The sequence below is a fragment of the Genypterus blacodes genome, unplaced genomic scaffold (assembly GCF_046128005.1).
Source record: "Genypterus blacodes isolate CSIRO-AG114 ecotype Tasmania unplaced genomic scaffold, CSIRO-AGI_Gbla_v1 ptg000015l_1, whole genome shotgun sequence".
NCBI classification, from domain to species: Eukaryota; Metazoa; Chordata; class Actinopteri; order Ophidiiformes; family Ophidiidae; genus Genypterus; species Genypterus blacodes.
The window spans coordinates 4,917,826-4,934,652 of NW_027466829.1; the positions used below are offsets into that span (position 1 = coordinate 4,917,826).

General features: G+C 47.4%; 1 protein-coding gene across 5 annotated transcripts in view; it reads left to right on the forward strand.

Moving 5' to 3' along the window:
• roraa (RAR-related orphan receptor A, paralog a) overlaps window positions 1-11,190 on the forward strand; it is a 156,495-nt gene extending 145,305 nt beyond the window's left edge. For 3 of the 5 annotated variants that reach the window (XM_076137203.1, XM_076137220.1, XM_076137240.1), the window contains 9 exons: window positions 2,441-2,526; window positions 3,844-3,985; window positions 5,876-6,271; window positions 6,917-7,050; window positions 7,181-7,313; window positions 8,119-8,226; window positions 9,023-9,133; window positions 9,226-9,338; window positions 9,788-11,190. In XM_076137203.1, the coding sequence (XP_075993318.1) occupies window positions 2,441-2,526; window positions 3,844-3,985; window positions 5,876-6,271; window positions 6,917-7,050; window positions 7,181-7,313; window positions 8,119-8,226; window positions 9,023-9,133; window positions 9,226-9,338; window positions 9,788-9,952 (1,388 nt within the window). In that variant the 3' untranslated portion in view covers window positions 9,953-11,190. The remainder of the gene's footprint in view (window positions 1-2,440; window positions 2,527-3,843; window positions 3,986-5,875; window positions 6,272-6,916; window positions 7,051-7,180; window positions 7,314-8,118; window positions 8,227-9,022; window positions 9,134-9,225; window positions 9,339-9,787) is intronic. The other 2 variants (XM_076137211.1, XM_076137230.1) reach the window with 1 other exon arrangement.
• The last annotated feature ends 5,637 nt before the right edge of the window (window positions 11,191-16,827 follow it).

The window sequence follows — 16,827 nt, forward strand, 5'->3', positions numbered from 1 at the left end:
TAGATACGGCCTCGTGTTTAGACGCGGCGGCCCCTGAATCCACGTCAGCGTCTGAGATTTGACCGGGAGACGCACGCACACACACATCTGAGGTAGAGCGGCGCCGCAGGAGACCTCACCCTGTGTTTAATCACCTCTGTGTCGTTAGTCTATATTTATTCTGCCTGACCCCCCAAATATAGATATTCCTGTGTAGAATAAGTATATTTTCACACTCAGGTCTTTTTCGGTGGGAGTGCGGCGGCGGCAGCGGCCTCAGCTGCTCTAAAGACAAACCCTTTTTACTGTTGAGTGCGCCGAGCATCCAGGGGATTGTGCAGCAGTGAAGTGAGAGGGTGTTAGCTGGTGAGGCTGTGTGCACTCAGGGCCTTCCTGCTGCAGATACAGGGCTTTAGGAAGCACGCTGTGTGTGTGTGTGCGCGCCTGTGTGTGTGTGTGTGTGTGCCCCGCCTGGCCCGGCACCCCCGCGTCTCCTCTCCTACTGCTTTCACCTGATGTGGCACAGCCTCTGTCAGGCCTGAGCGAGTGCCCGGCCAGCTCCGCTTTCTTCGGCAGAGATGAAGGCATCTCCAAGCTATGCTGTGGGGGAAGGGGGGGGAGGAGGAAGGGAGGGAGGATGGCGAGGGGGGAGGGGAGGAAGGGAGAGCAGCAGCCTTAAGCCTACAGCTATCAGAGGCTGCTGGAGCTGAGAGCCAGAAAGCCTGTGGGCTGGAGAGGGTGGGCGGAAGCTCGGCTTAGCCCCGGCAAAAAAGGCAACAGCAGCGGCGGCCCTGCACTGCCACCCAATGGCCGGGGCCCGTCACTGCAAAAACCCCCTCTAGTTCACAACAAACCCCAGCTAGTCATAATTACAACACGCTTCAGTTGTTGTGAGCGCATGTCAGAGCAAATTATGTAAGTAATGAGGCTGAAAATGCTAAAGGAGTCGCAACACGCCGCACTGCCAACGCTGGAGCAGAGAGAACACAGAAACAAACAATAGACAGCCCCTGTATGGAGACACAACCAGAGTAGGAGCGGTGCGCTGAGAGGAAGGAGAACACAAATACAGGACGGAGAATCACTCCACCTCTCCATTTTTTGTTCATTTGACTGATTTAAAGGTGAATTCCATGCAAACACACACACGCAAATTCCTTGAGGTGAATGAATGGCGTCTCCGGGGTTGTTAGATTAAAGGTTCCGTGTTCGGGGGGTCTGGCCTCAGGGACGACGACATCATACCAACGGACAGGCTTACAGGCTCCCAGGCAGCCGATTAAAGCGGGCAGGGATCTATCATTCCAATCAGGCTGCCGGCGTCTGATGGGATTGAGCCGGTTCAAAGGGTTTGGTTATTAAGGTGCGCGGCAGATATGAGCTCCGGCTCTCAGAAGGCAGATGACTGTATCGTCGACAGCGAAGGGCTGGAGGCCGGAGGCTGAAAGCTGATGTAACACTTTGACATCGCAAAAATAGTGCCGCCGCGTGTTTTAATTATTATCATTTTTTTATTGCATCTAATTAAGAAACATCAGAAATATTTCTCACGTAAGTGGAAGCGACTCGTTTTTTGCAATCGCTGTGCTTTTGAGCTCTAAAGCTGCACGGCCGGTCGGAGAGGAAACATTACATCATGAGGAAATATCCCGCGGTGATCTTTTCTCGATTTAGATCAAGATATTGGCGTAGGTCTGGCGCTGTTAGGACGGCCGGACCGATGCTGGAGATGTGGAGTAGGAGGGTGGTGGAGGAGAGGAGATAGAGATCTGGAGGGGGGAGGGAGAGGAGGAGGATGGAGCGTCGGTGGCTGCTGCGGTGATAAAGCAGAGAGCGGCGGGGCGAGCTGGGAGTTCTGTGTCTCTGATGTGTGTGTGTGAGAGTGTGTTCTGTTGTGGTGCCCTGTGGTCCGCTCCTGGAGAGAAGGCCAACGATGGATGAGGCCTGTCCTCTCTGTGCTTTTGTCCTCTGTGGCGGGGACGAATCACAGTCCTGTCAACAGCCCCCCGACCTAACACCACCTCTGTGTCACACACACACACACACACAATCCACACACACACGCTTCCAAGCACGTCCCTCCATCCCGCACGGTAGCGTCTCTGCGGCCATGTCGTACATTTAATAACACGGCGGTGGGGGGAATCAGGCGGCTAAATGAGTCTCCGTGGCTCCGCCGGGCTCGCAGCTCGCCGGCTTTACTCACTGTGTGTACATTTGTAAGTCGTGTTGCAAATTGACGCCGTGTTTACACTCCGGATCTGAAACGCTTGCCTGCAAATATTCATCTAATGCCGCGCGGAAGTGAGGATTCAAAGCCGCTCGGATGTGAGATGTTTTTCCAGGCGCGGCGGCGGCCTTTCATGTAGCAACACGGATCCACGGCGAGAGTCAACCGCAGACACACACACGTGACGGCAAAATGTTGATCTGTTTCTCTGTGTGTTTCTGTCATTTCCAGCTCAAATCGAAATAATTCCCTGCAAGATCTGTGGAGACAAATCATCAGGCATCCATTACGGCGTGATAACATGTGAAGGCTGCAAGGTAAGCGTCAACAGATTGGACCCGTCTGTGTCCTCTCCCTTTGTGTGTGTGTGTGTGTGTGGGAGAAGAAAGAAGAATGAATGTTCCTTGATAAAAAAAGGTTTTGAAAGTGTTGCAATTCTTTTATTGTTTTTCTGCTTTTGTGGAAAATTTGGTGAGCAACTCCCCAAAGTGTAAACACGGAAAAAAAAAAGCCCTGATCATTAAAGTGGTCAAGCAGCACAGAGGAGGACATCACAGAGACGCACAATTACCCCGACAAACTTACTCCTCTGCCTTTTCCTCCCAGGGACTTCTTCTTCGTCTTTTCACGGCGTTACGCTTCTGCCGTCGCCGCCGCCCGCTCCCCTTGAAATAAAATGATCAAAAGCAAGAGTGCTTTGAATTACAGCAGATTGTTGGCTGTTTGCTACAGTGTGTCGCCTCCATTGAAGCAGCCTTTTGTGCTGTTTCAAATGCGGCAGCCATTCACAGTGAGGGGAATTTTGTGCTTAGATTGTATTCTTGTCCCTGCGCTTGTCACCAGGCACATCATTAGCATTCCTCTGCCAGCCTGCACCTTTACTGTTTGCTCCCATGTGTGTGTGTCTGTGTCTGTGTGTGTGTGTGTCTGTGTGTGTGCGTGTGTGTTCTCCTGTACTCCTCTGTCTCACGCAGGAGTTGGAAGAGGCAAAACACTAAAGAATAAACTGCTGAAATCTATCTTTAATGATTGCTAATTAGTCCAGGCAGAAAGGCCTTTAATGATATGTGCGAGTACAAAAGTTTGGACCATAAATCATCGCATTATTAAAGAGTGCTGCTTGTCACCGGCAGTTATAGCCTGTTTCCATAATGGCTTCCATTATAAAGCAACTTGGCAGCTGTCAGCTGTTTTCTTGTAATTAAACAGCCAATGAGCAGCTAATTAAGACATATGTGTATGGAGCAGTAGACTGGGGCATGTTAATGATGTGCTGGAATCAATTCATTAAGTCAAAGGATGAGGAAGCCAGTCGGCGAACGTACACCGAGCTTTGGCGCCGCACGTGCCACCGCCGCGTTAATCAACGCTAATAACCGCGGTGAAGAGAAATACCATCCACTGTTATCATTCCTGCCCAAACACACGGTGGCCACGGGAGGAAGGCGGCGCGGTTTGAATTCCCAACATGACAACCTGACAGCCGGGAAAACCGTGTCCTCGCTGTATTTCATTCATTTGGGTCCCAACAATGACAAATATGTCCATTAGGAGACGAACATGCAGAGTAAATCACTCCTAACCTGAACGCCGCCATCATGGCCGTCCTAACCCGCGTTGTTTCCTCCGTACAGGGCTTCTTCAGGAGGAGTCAGCAGAGCAATGCGGCCTACTCCTGCCCCCGCCAGAAGAACTGCCTGATCGACCGCACCAGCCGCAACCGCTGCCAGCACTGCCGGCTGCAGAAGTGCCTGGCGGTGGGCATGTCACGAGATGGTAAGCACCTTGGATGTGTGTGTTTGTGTGTGTGTGTGTGTGTGTTTGGGGAGGGGTTTAGAGCGAGCGAGCAAAGAGTAGGAGAGGTGAAGACGAGGCCGAGCACTTTGAGCTAACTAATGAGAGAATGAGTGTTAGCTGAGTGTCTCATGAACGGACAAATGGACTGCAGTGCGTCCTCACAGCACACAGAGGTATAAATAAAGCTGAAATACAGAGTTGTGGCTTCTCAAAAAGCGGCGAGCAGCGAGCAGCGAGCACACACACGAGTCGGCAGGAGCAGCAGCTGGATGCACGGGACTCATTTGTTGCCGTGAACGAAACTAGGTGTGATGAAATAGGAGGGGGTGGGGGGGGGGTTGGTTGTCTGAGGTTGTCGTTAGTGCAGCTGAGGTGCAGGTAATTGGAGCGCACAGGTGGGAGAGTGTGTGTGTGTGTGTGTGTGTGTGTCTGTCTGTGTGTGCCTCCTGCTATGCAAGCAGCTTACTGCTCCGGTCCAGACTGAGGAGGTATGAGCTCGGAAAGGAAGCGGGAGCCTGCCTTGTTTTGATTTGACACATCTCACTCTGCACACACACACACCTACACACTGACACACACACAGACACACAAGTAAAGCCTCTAACAGTTTGTACATTTAGGTGTAAACTGCTCTTCTTAAACTCAGTTACACTCATTCATTCATGACGGCAGAGTGTGTTAGGACGTATGAGTGCCCTTTGAGTGGCCTCACACACACACGCACACACACACAATCGGGGACAAAGGAAGGTGACTCTTCGCCTTCACTCGACACACCGGAGCCCATCTGCCCGAGCTCTCCTCTGTCCTGCTCCACTCACTTCCACAATGCACACACACACACACACACACACACACACCCTGACCAGCTGACACACTGCCAGGACCCCAGATTTGGCCAAGGAGCCTCATTCTCACCACCACTGATAAGTACGGAAACCTTGTCCCAGTCTGTCTCCCACCTGATTGGTCGATGAGCTGTCAATCCCTCAGCGCTGCCCCCTAGTGTTCACCCTCTACGTTTTGTAATAATCTTCGCTTTACTGAGACCTCATGAAACCCCTTACCTGTGTACTTTGCTTCCCCGTGCAGCAAAGATTCTCTACTGCAAGATGTTTTACACAGTGCTGTAGAGTAAACAGGGTTATACGTGTATATAAATATATATATATATTTATATAAGTTAATACATAAGTAAAGTATAGAAGCATCCAGATCAATAAGCACCGTTTGACTGACTGTTTGAATTGATCTGATGAATTAAAACACAGTAAAGAACAGCATTTTAATCTTTCAGGATGATCTAAGAAACAACGGTGCAGATTAGTTTATCCATCTAAAACACATATAAACCTAAACACTGACCTTTTACACAAACAGAGAATAGATAAAAACATAAACATACATCTTCTTCTTCTTCAGGCCAGGACTTTAATAACTCCTTGCCTCTATTCAGATTCCTCTGTTAATCTCATTCTCTCCCTCCGTCTCGGTGTATATAAAGACACGTTTTTCACTCTTTACCACGTTAAAGATGTTTCTGTAAATGTATTTTTTATTGTCCTGTTTCAGTGCAGTTTCATTGATTTGAACATTTAATATGTAAGCCAGCGACTTCCTCCTGTGCTCTTAAGACTCCATCATCTCAGCTCAGTCTGCTTCCCTTTCACGCTTCAGTCAGTGTTAACCACACGTTTTGTCTCTGATTTTGACTTCAAGATGTGTTCAAATGAGCAAAAACAGCACTAGAAAGAGATAAACACACTCAGCCTCAGTGCTTATGTACCTTATAGCCTCACACAGACACACAGACATTATGTACTGTTGTCTTCTGAGGGTCTCATGCATATTTTCTCCCGCCCATGGCAGCGGTGAAGTTTGGCCGCATGTCGAAGAAGCAGCGGGACAGCCTGTACGCTGAGGTCCAGAAGCACCGGCTGCAGCAGCAGCAGCGTGAGCACCAGCAGCAACCTGGCGAGGCCGAGCCGCTCACACCCAACTACGGCCTGTCAGCCAACGGCCTCACGGAGCTCCACGACGACCTCAGCGGCTACATGGACGGCCACACCCCTGACGGCAGCAAACCAGACTCCGCGGTCAGCAGCTTCTACCTGGACATCCAACCGTCTCCTGACCAGTCAGGCCTGGACATCAACGGCATCAAGCCCGAGCCCATCTGCGACTTCGCCCCCGGCTCCGGCTTCTTCCCTTACTGCTCTTTCACCAACGGAGAAACCTCCCCGACTGTGTCCATGGCTGAACTAGGTGAGGGGCGGGAAGCAGAGGGAGGGGTGGGGGGGCGAGGAGGGGGGGGGGGGACGAGAGGAGCAGAGGCAAAATGGTGGAGGGGGGAGAACAACTCAACCGTGGGGCAAACGACACAAAGGTTGCTTAAAATAGCAGGAGGTTGGAGACTCATCTCCAACACTCATTAAAAGAGTCTCTTTTTTGTAATTAGTTTCCATTAATTAGGGCCAATCAGGATCCAGCAGGGCAGCCGTCTGGGGAAATCATTTTTTTAGGTTCCCTTGTGCCTCGGAACTCCTTTTAACAGATGTGTTTTCAAAACCATTTAAATTCTTATACTCAATATTTCTCTCAGACTAAATGTGACCTTTGTCTCAGTGAGTAACACACACACACACACACACATACACCCCTCACCCCCCCTTGTGTCATAACTAGATTGGCTTCGCCTCAACCTTAAGCTACGAGCTTCCTGGAGGCAGTAAGAGTAAATGTCAACAAGCCTTTTCCCAGTCAAAAAAAATCAAAGCCCACGCACTTCCTCCTCCCCTCCTCCTCCTCCTCCTCCCCCCTCGGTGAATCACGTCTCTTCCTGTGGCACGTTTCATCAGTGAGATCTTCACTTTCACGTCTAAACTGTGATCGTCCGGCTTTCTTACAAAGGTTGTTTTTCAGAGCACTTGGCCCAGAACATCTCCAAGTCCCACATGGAGACATGTCAGTACCTAAGGGAGGAGCTGCAGCAGATGACCTGGCAGGCCTTCCTGCAGGAGGAGGTGGAGAACTACCAGAGCAAGGTACTCCACAGGAACACACACACACACACACACACACCCGGGCTGCTCCGGTGTCCTCCGCAACACTTATAGGCATCACATCCATTGTTTTAAAGCAGATAACTGATTCTCTGTCCTCTCTGCTTTGCAGCCGCGGGAAGTCATGTGGCAGCTGTGTGCTATCAAAATAACCGAGGCCATTCAGTATGTGGTGGAGTTCGCCAAGCGCATCGACGGCTTCATGGAGCTGTGTCAGAATGATCAGATAGTGCTGCTGAAAGCAGGTATGACAGCCCGTCAACACGGCCCGCTGCCGTCAAACTCGCCCACCTCCACCTCCGCCTCCCCCCCTGTCACAAGGGCGTAGCTGACCTGACTGCACAAAGCCGTCTCCTTCATATGCACAGACAGTGTCACAGGGAGGAGGAGAGGGGACCCCACCCTGCCTGCCTGCCTGCCTGCCTCTCTCCCTCCTCCCTCCCTCTCTCTCTCCTCCACACACACAGAGCAGCGATAGAACACAGCATTAGATAAGCAGCGTCTCCCCGAGCTCAGATAATAACAGCTATCATGACAGCTGCCATTTCTCTCCCTCTCTCCCTCTCTCTCTCTCTCTCCCCCTCTGCGTGCTCACTCATACTGTACTTAACACAACATTACATGCACGCCTGTATCACCGCCTCTCTGCACCGTCGCCTATATTTATACATGAATGGCGACGTTGAAACGTGCAGAGACAAACAGCAAACAGACAGACTCCTCTCCCGGGATGTTATTTACATTAGCACAGCCGATATGAATAATGAAGTCGAGACAAAGATGGCCTGTCAGGAGGGATATTTTACAACGCCGCCGTCTCCCTCTGAGGCTGTAATGGCTCCTGTTACGTTGTCTTGATCCTCTTATCCGGCCCAATAAATCCCCTCACCTATCCGTCTGAATGAAGCTTTAAGTCTGTGATGTTATCGGTGGGAAATGTGGCGATGTGACGTCTCACTCCAGATTAGAGCCAGTCTTCTGCTTTTCTGTCTGATTGCATGTGAGAGACGAAACACAAACGTCTCCTTCTTCCCCCGTTTGTCTCCGCAGGCTCTTTGGAGGTTGTGTTTGTCAGAATGTGCCGTGCCTTCGACTCGCAAAACAACACGGTCTACTTTGACGGAAAGTACGCCGGACCAGACGTGTTCAAGTCATTAGGTGAGTGCAGCGTGTGCAGGTCTGTGTCTTCTTCCTCCTCCTCCTCCTCCTCCTCCTCCTGTGCGTTTTACTACCTCCCTCACAGTGCGTCTTCCTCTCCGTAGTGTAATGGCCAAAATTAGAGTCTGCTGTTCTGTTCTACACGCGGCTGAAAGGCCCACGAGCAAACACGGAGTGTTCGCCCCGGCCTCACCTGGCCGTTCTGTCTGTGCGGCGGTTATTTATGGCGGAACAGACTTGTTAGCGAGGCTCTAATGCATATGGGTGCCGTAACCCTGGAATAAACAAAGCTAGACCGGGCGTCTTTAGGGAGCGAGCGCCATCAAAACCATTACTGACAGTCTGCTGCTGGAGAACATTTCAGTCGTAAGCAGGAAGCTTTTGTACTCGACTACGTATGCGTTTTGAATCTGGTTTTGAATTACCTGCAAGTGTGTGAGCACCGGCGGCGTCTGTGTGTGTGTGTGTGTGTTCCGCAGCAGGGGAGGGGAAGTGACGGGCTTCCTGCGACGCGGTGGCATCCGTCTGTCTCTTCCCCCCTAATAACCGATTTAACTCAAACGACTCAAAAGTGACCTCATTCCTAGCTTGCGTAACGAAGCCCCCGACTGACAGAAAGTGACTCGTCTGGGAGGCAAAACTCGGTGAAAGCGTCGCCGGCGTGCTGTCAGCGTGACGCCCCGTTTCATTCCTCTCCCCTCCCCGCACACCTCTCTCCCAATAAAGATGAAGAGTGCGTGTTGTTCTTTGGTCTTCCTCATCCCGAGCCTTCTCTCTGTGTCCTTTGCTGTGGCAGGTTGTGATGACTTGATCAGCTCCGTCTTCGAATTTGGGAAGAACCTGTGTTCTATGCACCTGTCTGAGGATGAGATCGCCCTGTTCTCCGCTTTCGTGTTGATGTCTGCTGGTAGGTGTCACTCCAGCGAAGGAGGCAGGCGTGTGTTTTTGTGTGTGTTTGTGTGTGTGCTTGGTGCTTTAACTGTTTGTGTTCCCCTCCAGACCGATCCTGGCTGCAGGAGAAGGTGAAGGTGGAGAAGCTGCAGCAGAAAATCCAACTGGCCCTGCAGCACGTCCTGCAGAAGAACCACAGAGAGGACGGGATACTTACAAAGGTAGGGCGGGACACCGGTGTCTCCCTCCATCTGTTATCTGAGCCGAGCGCTGCGCTCCTGTAGCCACGTAATCTCCCGCCTGCTCGAGATCTTTATCCACAGGCCATCAACCAGTTAGATTAAACTAACACAGATACCAGAGGAAACATTCATAACACAACATGAAACAGCTTCTTCTTCTTCTTCTTTTTTTTTAAGCAGAGAAGTGGCAATTTATCAATATGCGCGGCGGCTCCGCCAGATGAAGTGTCAAGTTTTCCTCGTGCCTGAGTGCTTGTCTCAATATTTACAAGTCATGGAATGTTTTTCACCGCCGTGCTCTCCGTGTCCTTGCCTCCCTGTGAATCTAAACACCCTGTCTCCTCTCTCTCTCTCCTCTCTCTCTCTCTCTCTCTCTCTCTCTCTCTCTCTCTCTCTCTCTCTCTCTCTCTCTCTCTCTCTCTCCACAGTTGATATGCAAAGTGTCGACACTGCGAGCGCTGTGCAGTAGGCATACAGAGAAGCTCACGGCTTTCAAAGCAATATACCCAGACATTGTGCGCGCCCACTTCCCCCCCTTATACAAGGAGCTGTTCGGATCAGACTTTGAGCAGTCCATGCCCGTTGACGGGTAGCAGCCCCGCCAGGTGCCAGCGTGACCGCCGTACAGGAGGGGTGGGGAAGGGGGAGGAAGAGGAGGAGGAGGAAGAGGAGGAATCTGAGACACTTTACCGGTGCCCTGCACAAACCAGAACGGACAGATGGCACACTATTCAACTTCTTCTTTTACATTGGAGGGGAGGGGGAGGAAGAGGAGGAAGAGGGGTATTCGATTTGATCCTTCAAGGTTTATTTCGTTTGGATTCTTTTTTTTTGGGGGGGACTCAATGTCCCCCGCAGGGCAACGAAAGATGAGATAGGGAGGAATACTTCCTGTCCAGGTGTGAACTTGACCTTCACGTGTGCGTTTCTAACAGACAAACTTGTGGATTTGCTTTCATTCGTTGTGTTTCGCCTCGTTACCGCATCGGCAGGGTTTTCGATCCAGCGTCTAAGCACATAAAGGGCGAATGAGCCAAACTGTGGCGTAGGTTCACCTCCACGGATTAGAGCTAAACCTGTTTTCAAACATCTTCTTCATCCTTTCTCACATTCTGGCTCCGCATCCACGAGTTCAACCAGCTGTCGAATGCGGCGCGTCCGGGTCAAGTTCCGCCTGTTTTTATTCTTTTGTGTTCAGTCGTATGTTGTTGTTTTATTTCCGGGGAGGGGAAACGCAGCGATTCGGAATGAAAAACTCACAGCGACTCTGAGGGGAGGGGCCCGTCGGCATGGCGATGCGGTCGGCGCCTCTCCCCGGACAATCGTTTCAAAAGAAAAAAAAACAACAAAAAAATAAAAGAACGACCGAAAGTAGGAAAGAAAGAAAGATTTGAAAAAGAAACATAGAATTCTGGCAATTCTAATCAAACTGCGATGATGATTTTAGCTGTCAAAGATTCCATCCACCGTTGTTGCATAGTGAATCATGTAAGGCCATCTGCTATTAATCCTTCTCTGGACAGGCGCCCTGAGGAAGCACAGGGCGCCACACACAATGAAAAGGGTCCATTCCACCTGTTTTATAATGTACTACAGGGTATATGGTCATAAGTACTTACTATACAGAAAAAAAGTAATGTTTATAGAATCTATTTTAAATAACATGTATGATATTAGTAGTTAGACCATTCTTAATTGTTGAATTGATAAGGCACTTTTATTTGCACCTTTCTTTAATTTAAGACTTGTATATTTACCTAGTGATGTGTTGCATGTGCACAAGAAATTACAAGTTGAAACCATGGCGACGGAGGCTAGTCCCGGGGCGGGGCAGGGGGTTAGAGGGCGGGGCGGAGGAGGAGGAGCTGCAGAGGATGCTTGGTTTAGGAGCGAGGGGATGTCCTGGTGTCAGGGGCGGTGCCGAGGAGAGGGGCGGAGTCAGACGGGCGGGGTCGGAGTTGCTCCGTTTTCGCGCACGTTTACTGAGTACCTCGCCGATGTCGTGGCGGGACGTACGTGTGTTTACAGTGAGCACAAAAACCGTTACACCTTCGCCGTGATGGTCGGATCTCAAAGCTTTCTTTATCTTTGTTATGACCAGACATGGATTTAAGATTTTTCTTATTGGATTATATAAAAGTTTTTGTTGTTTGCAGTCAGATTTAACTTTTTGAGTAGCCTGATCAATTAAATTGGAGAAGATCCAACGTTTAATGTTGTGCAATCGGTCCCTCTAGTGGAAGGGAAAGGCACAGCAAGCGCGTCAGCAGCATGACGGGGATGCACCGTCTAACCTAAAACACAAAATCATCAAAAAGCACATTTATCAGCTTCGGCGAGTGTTTCTGGAGCGACTTTGTCTCCGCCTCCTCTGGCCGCGGCCTCGACTCAGCCACGCCGCGGCGGCTGGTACGAAAGGAAACGGGGGAAGGGGAGAGTGAATATTCAAAGCCTTGTCTGGTAGTAAAGCTTCTATTTTTGTAACACGTTTTGGGTTAACGAACTCACGAAAGAGAAATAGGGAAGGAAAGAGGAAAAAGATGTCAGGTAGCACTAAACTATATTCCCGCAATAATTAGACTCGCTGTTGTTTGTATGATTAAGGCCCGGGGGGGGGGGACATAGAACTGGTAGGACAAGTGCTATTTTCAGAATGCTTTGTTGTCGTGCTTCTGTTTTTGTTGAGTGTGTCTTTTTCTTGTCAGTGTGTTAGTAAAGTGGTAGAAGAAGAAAAAAAAACAAAAAACCCCTGGATGTGCCAAACGGTTAGTCGTCGTCGTCGTCGTTGTCGTCGTCGCTTCCGCTCTCCAGTCTACCCGTCTGTAACGTAGAGTGGGTTAGCTAAAGACATTCCAGCAATCTTAGTAGCGGCTTCTAGAAGTATCTTTTTAAAACGAAAACTACAACAAAAAAAAGGAAAGAAAGAAAGAAATCCCTTTAGAAACCCAACGAACGCATGATAACACATCTGTCACCAAACCCCCCAAAAAGCATCAAATCCACTCCTTCTCTTTCATTTTCTTTGCCTCTTTTTGTTTGCACACGATCATTCCTCTGCCGTGCAATGTGCACAAGGCGCGGACACCTTGTGCTGTCACCCCTCAGGGAAGACTTTCTTTGGCGCTTTCTGTTCTTAGAGGACATTTTCTTGTACTCCTTTAGATCTAGTTCATGTTCATGTTTTGTTGTTATGTTCTTGTGTTCAGGGATCGTTCCATATGAAGTGGTTTGAGATTTACATTTATGAAAATTCATCAAAATTTATTCAGAATTTCCTTTATTTAAACATGACTGATGATGACCTTAAGGGCGCCCGCTGAAAGATCACAGCGCCCCTGGGGTCAAGGTCAACAAATTCACATTTGTACAAAACAACAAGCCCCTCCCCTCCCCCCTCCCCTCCCCCATTGCAGCATATTCCTCTCACATCTAAAAAAATAGTTTCAAACGGTGTCATCAGGGTCTTTAGAGTAATAAACCCTCTTTGTTAGTAAAACCAAATATTCTTATGCAATACTAAATCTGTGGTGTTTGGGTCGTGGTAGATATGCTGTACCTAAGTAATAACGTCTGTTTTTTGATCCAATGCTTACTTGGATATGCACAAGCCCTCTATGACTAGTTAACCTCAGTCTCCCTCCCCCCCCTTCACCTGAACCCCCCCTAAGTCTGGAACACTGCTAGACAATCCAGGTTGAAAAAAAAATGAAAAAAGGCCGGCCCGATGTCCCGAGCGGGCGAGAGCAGCGAGGAAGACGAGGTGTGAATGCTCAGGGAGGTACAAACAGGTAGACCGAAGACGCAGCTCTCTTTCCTCTGAGTTTAGGATCGATGTTGTGGATTTGCAAGTTTATTCTTTCATATATATAAAATCTGCTGACAGCACTCGATTCATAATACAAGGAGGTCGCTTCACTTTTGTTCAATGTGCGAAGAAACAGTTGGACCGCCCGGTTTCACGTTGTAGGCGTAGAATAAGCGTCAAACTGAGGTCGACCACCACCGATTACAACAACAACAACAAGCAGGCGTGAAAATCGGTTTGTTACCTTTCGCTTCATCGGCGCGGTTGAGCAGCTTGTGATGTGATCTTACAATATAACAACAAGCAATAGCCTTGTGTTTACAATTACGGGTCTACACAGTGCGGTCATCGTCCTTTCTCACGTCTCCATACAGCTGATTCTAAGCTACGACTCCATTTATGGGTTTAGAACACGGGACAATAACAGTAATAAAGCCCCCCCATACACTCTTATGTGTTTGTAATGTTTGCAATATCGGCCAGATGGCAGAAAGCAGCCATCACACAAACACACACACACACGTGGATACTTGTGTCTAAACTATATGCGGCGCCTTTGCACCTGCAGGGGCCTGTAAACAGATGTCCTTCTGTATATTCTCTCTCTCTCTCTCTTCGCACGTCCCGTCTTAATAAGGGGCCGATGCGTCAGTGTGTGTCAGTGTGTCGTGTACAGTAACATGTATTGGTCCGTCTGTCTCTTCTGCTCTGTTGTCTGTTTGTAAAAAGCAATAGTGTGTGTGTGCGTGCGTGGGTGTGTGTGAGTGTGAATAAAATAAACCCCAGACAAGGCTTTAATAATTACAGAAGAAGAACAGGGTCATGTTGGAGGAGGAGGAGGTTTAGATTTGTTAGTTTTTGATTTTGGACGGTTTCGAAAATGTTAGATGTCGGTTACAGGAAGCGTGACATGACGCCTTCACCAGGTCAGAGGTCAGCAGGACCTCCTGGGTCGACCAGAGCGTTCTTTGGGACCTCAAATGGTCGAGGATAGCGGTTGCGGTTAGTTTTCGGTCGCGTTACCCAGAATTCTGAGTCGGTCTGTCACATTCTTAACAGAACTCATTTTCCAAAGCACAGCTGATAAGGATTTATGATTAAAAATACGTTTTAAGATTCTAGTTTAAAATTAAAAAAAGATGAAAAGCAATTTTTTAGCCATAATCGAATGTCAAGCAATAATATATGTCTGTATTATTTCGGATTTTGTTTTGTGCAAACAGTCTTTGGACATCTGCATGTAAATACACGTATTATTTATCTCTTTTATTTTGGTTTTTATTTTGTGATGATTTCCTGGATGTTGTTGTTTTTTTTAATGTGTCATTCTGTATATTTGACCAGTTCAGTTCCCAGGTGGAGAACTCAGAACGTTGACATGACCTGTATGCTGTATATCTTCTTTTCGCTCTCTCTCTTTCTCTCTCTCTCCCTCATCCTCGCCTCTTTCTCCACCGTATTTAATGTTATTATTGACCACGTGTATAAAGGTAGCGTTGTAACTTCGGTCTGTATAGGTAAGAGGAAAATACTGCTACTAAGGCCTACCCAGTGAAACTATTTATCTGTTTTTATCAATGACACCATATTGTACGATAACTCTGTTTCTAGTTTGGCTTCCCTCCGTTAGATGATTAGTTTGATATAGAAATGGGGTGTGCTGACCTTTATTTTGTGTTTTGCCCTGACGTGCGGTGCTAGGTAAGTTAATTTCGTGAACAAAGTATTGATTGATTCCCTAAGCCTGGCCACCCTTTTTAGTCCGTTCATTTCATTGCTTATTGGTGTATTATTGATATTAGGATTCAATAAATGATAATGATAATGAAATAGTGGTTAAAGTTACCCGGCCTGCACCTGTATCAGTGTGCCGGACCTCGGGATAAGGCGCTTAATTTCCTTCTGACTTAGAGCAAACTAGTATCTGCTAATTAAACAAGCTATTTAAGGTTGCTTTTTGGGGTTTGTGGAAAAACTGATAATATTCAAACTGAAACAGCAGTATTGTGTTTATTTCTCTCCTCCTCTTTGTTCTGATTGTAAAAACCACTCACTGAGGCTATAGTTTGTCAGGTTTTTAAGATACTAAATATTTACCTCTTTTGTGTGTGCATAGTTCTTCACCTGATGCAGGAAAGTGGTGCTCGGATTACGCAGAGCCTCGGTATATGCTTTCGTTATTTCTCTCCCCCCCCCCCCCCCCCCCATTTAGACCATATCTCAAACAGGTTTCTTCACACCAGTGGCATAAAAAACAAACCTTTTGCACCGCGTTAGAAAGTGTTATTAAAGCGTACATGAAAGGATTGCCATTCGAGGACAAAGTTGACCTTTTCTCTCCACTCTGTAGCAAATATCAGTAAGAATATGCTTGCAATAATACACAAATGTATCACACTGAGTGCCTCTCGGTGTAACATGATGCATACATGGTTTTGATTGTCTCTCTCTTTTTGTTTTGGTGGTTTTCCAAACGTGTACGGAAGTGACGATGTGTTTTGTACATCAGGATGAATTCTTACTTTTGCTTCAGAGGTTTTTTCGGATTCTTTCTTTCTGTGCCGTTGGCTCATTTTCACGTGGGTTCATCCGATATATTAAAGGATTTCAGTGTATAGACAGTTTCCTTAAGAGTGTACACGTCTCACACACACGCCCTGGCCCATTCCTTTGGAGAAACACAAGTGGGACGTTTGTTTAAGTTGATCTAGAATAAATCACCTTCACACTGGTTTTGGAATAAGGAAAAAAAACGGAACAGGCAGTTCAGCATTTCTTCGTTTTCTCTTTCATTTAATATTAAATTGTATATCAAGTATTTGTATGTGTTTGAAAAAGAGGCATACAACACATCTGGATTCCTTTCATGTTCTGTGTTCAGTGTGCGCTCATTAGGTGGGGATAACATGAAGGCTGGGCCGACTAGGGGCGGATTCTTTTTCCATGCAGAAGCAGTACAAAGAATGGGAAAAACCGAAACTAGTGTGTGGTTGTCACAAATTTCTAAGTCACATGTTTGCTACTGATGTTAAAATGGGGACAGATGATCATGTACCTTTTTATCCAGCTCTTTTGAACTCTCTTTAGCAGGTAGTCTCTTCACAAATGTAGTTTTGCTCCTTCTTGTCTGATTCTTAAATATGAAAATAAGTATTTTGATTCATTTTGTAAATACAGCTGTAAAGAAAAATAAGAAATTTAATGTTGTCTTTTAAATACTTTTCATTCTAATATGAATGTTGTTATATTGTACTTAGAAACTGTACCTTTAATATTACCTTTATTAAAAGTGCATTGGACACATCGATTTTAGATGTGCTTTATGTGCTGTTATCCCATAATAAAATTTACCGCTTGTAATGGGCTTTTATTTCATGACTGTCTGTGTCTCTGCAGGCCCCTCTTTCTCTCTCTCTTTCTCTCTCTCTCAAAAATTAATCAGGTTTCCTTTGTTTGACCTGCATTCATTTATTAGTCTTACTCCTGCATGTTTTAATTAATACTTAACTATTTAAAAAGAAGACTGGAATTGTTTCTAATGGGACTCTGGGATGGGTCTATGACCATCTTATTAATGAATAAATTAAATATACAGAAAGAAGCTTAAAATAGAGATGAGAGCAGAAAAGCATACATTTCTTGTTTACAGTGTTTATATATTTG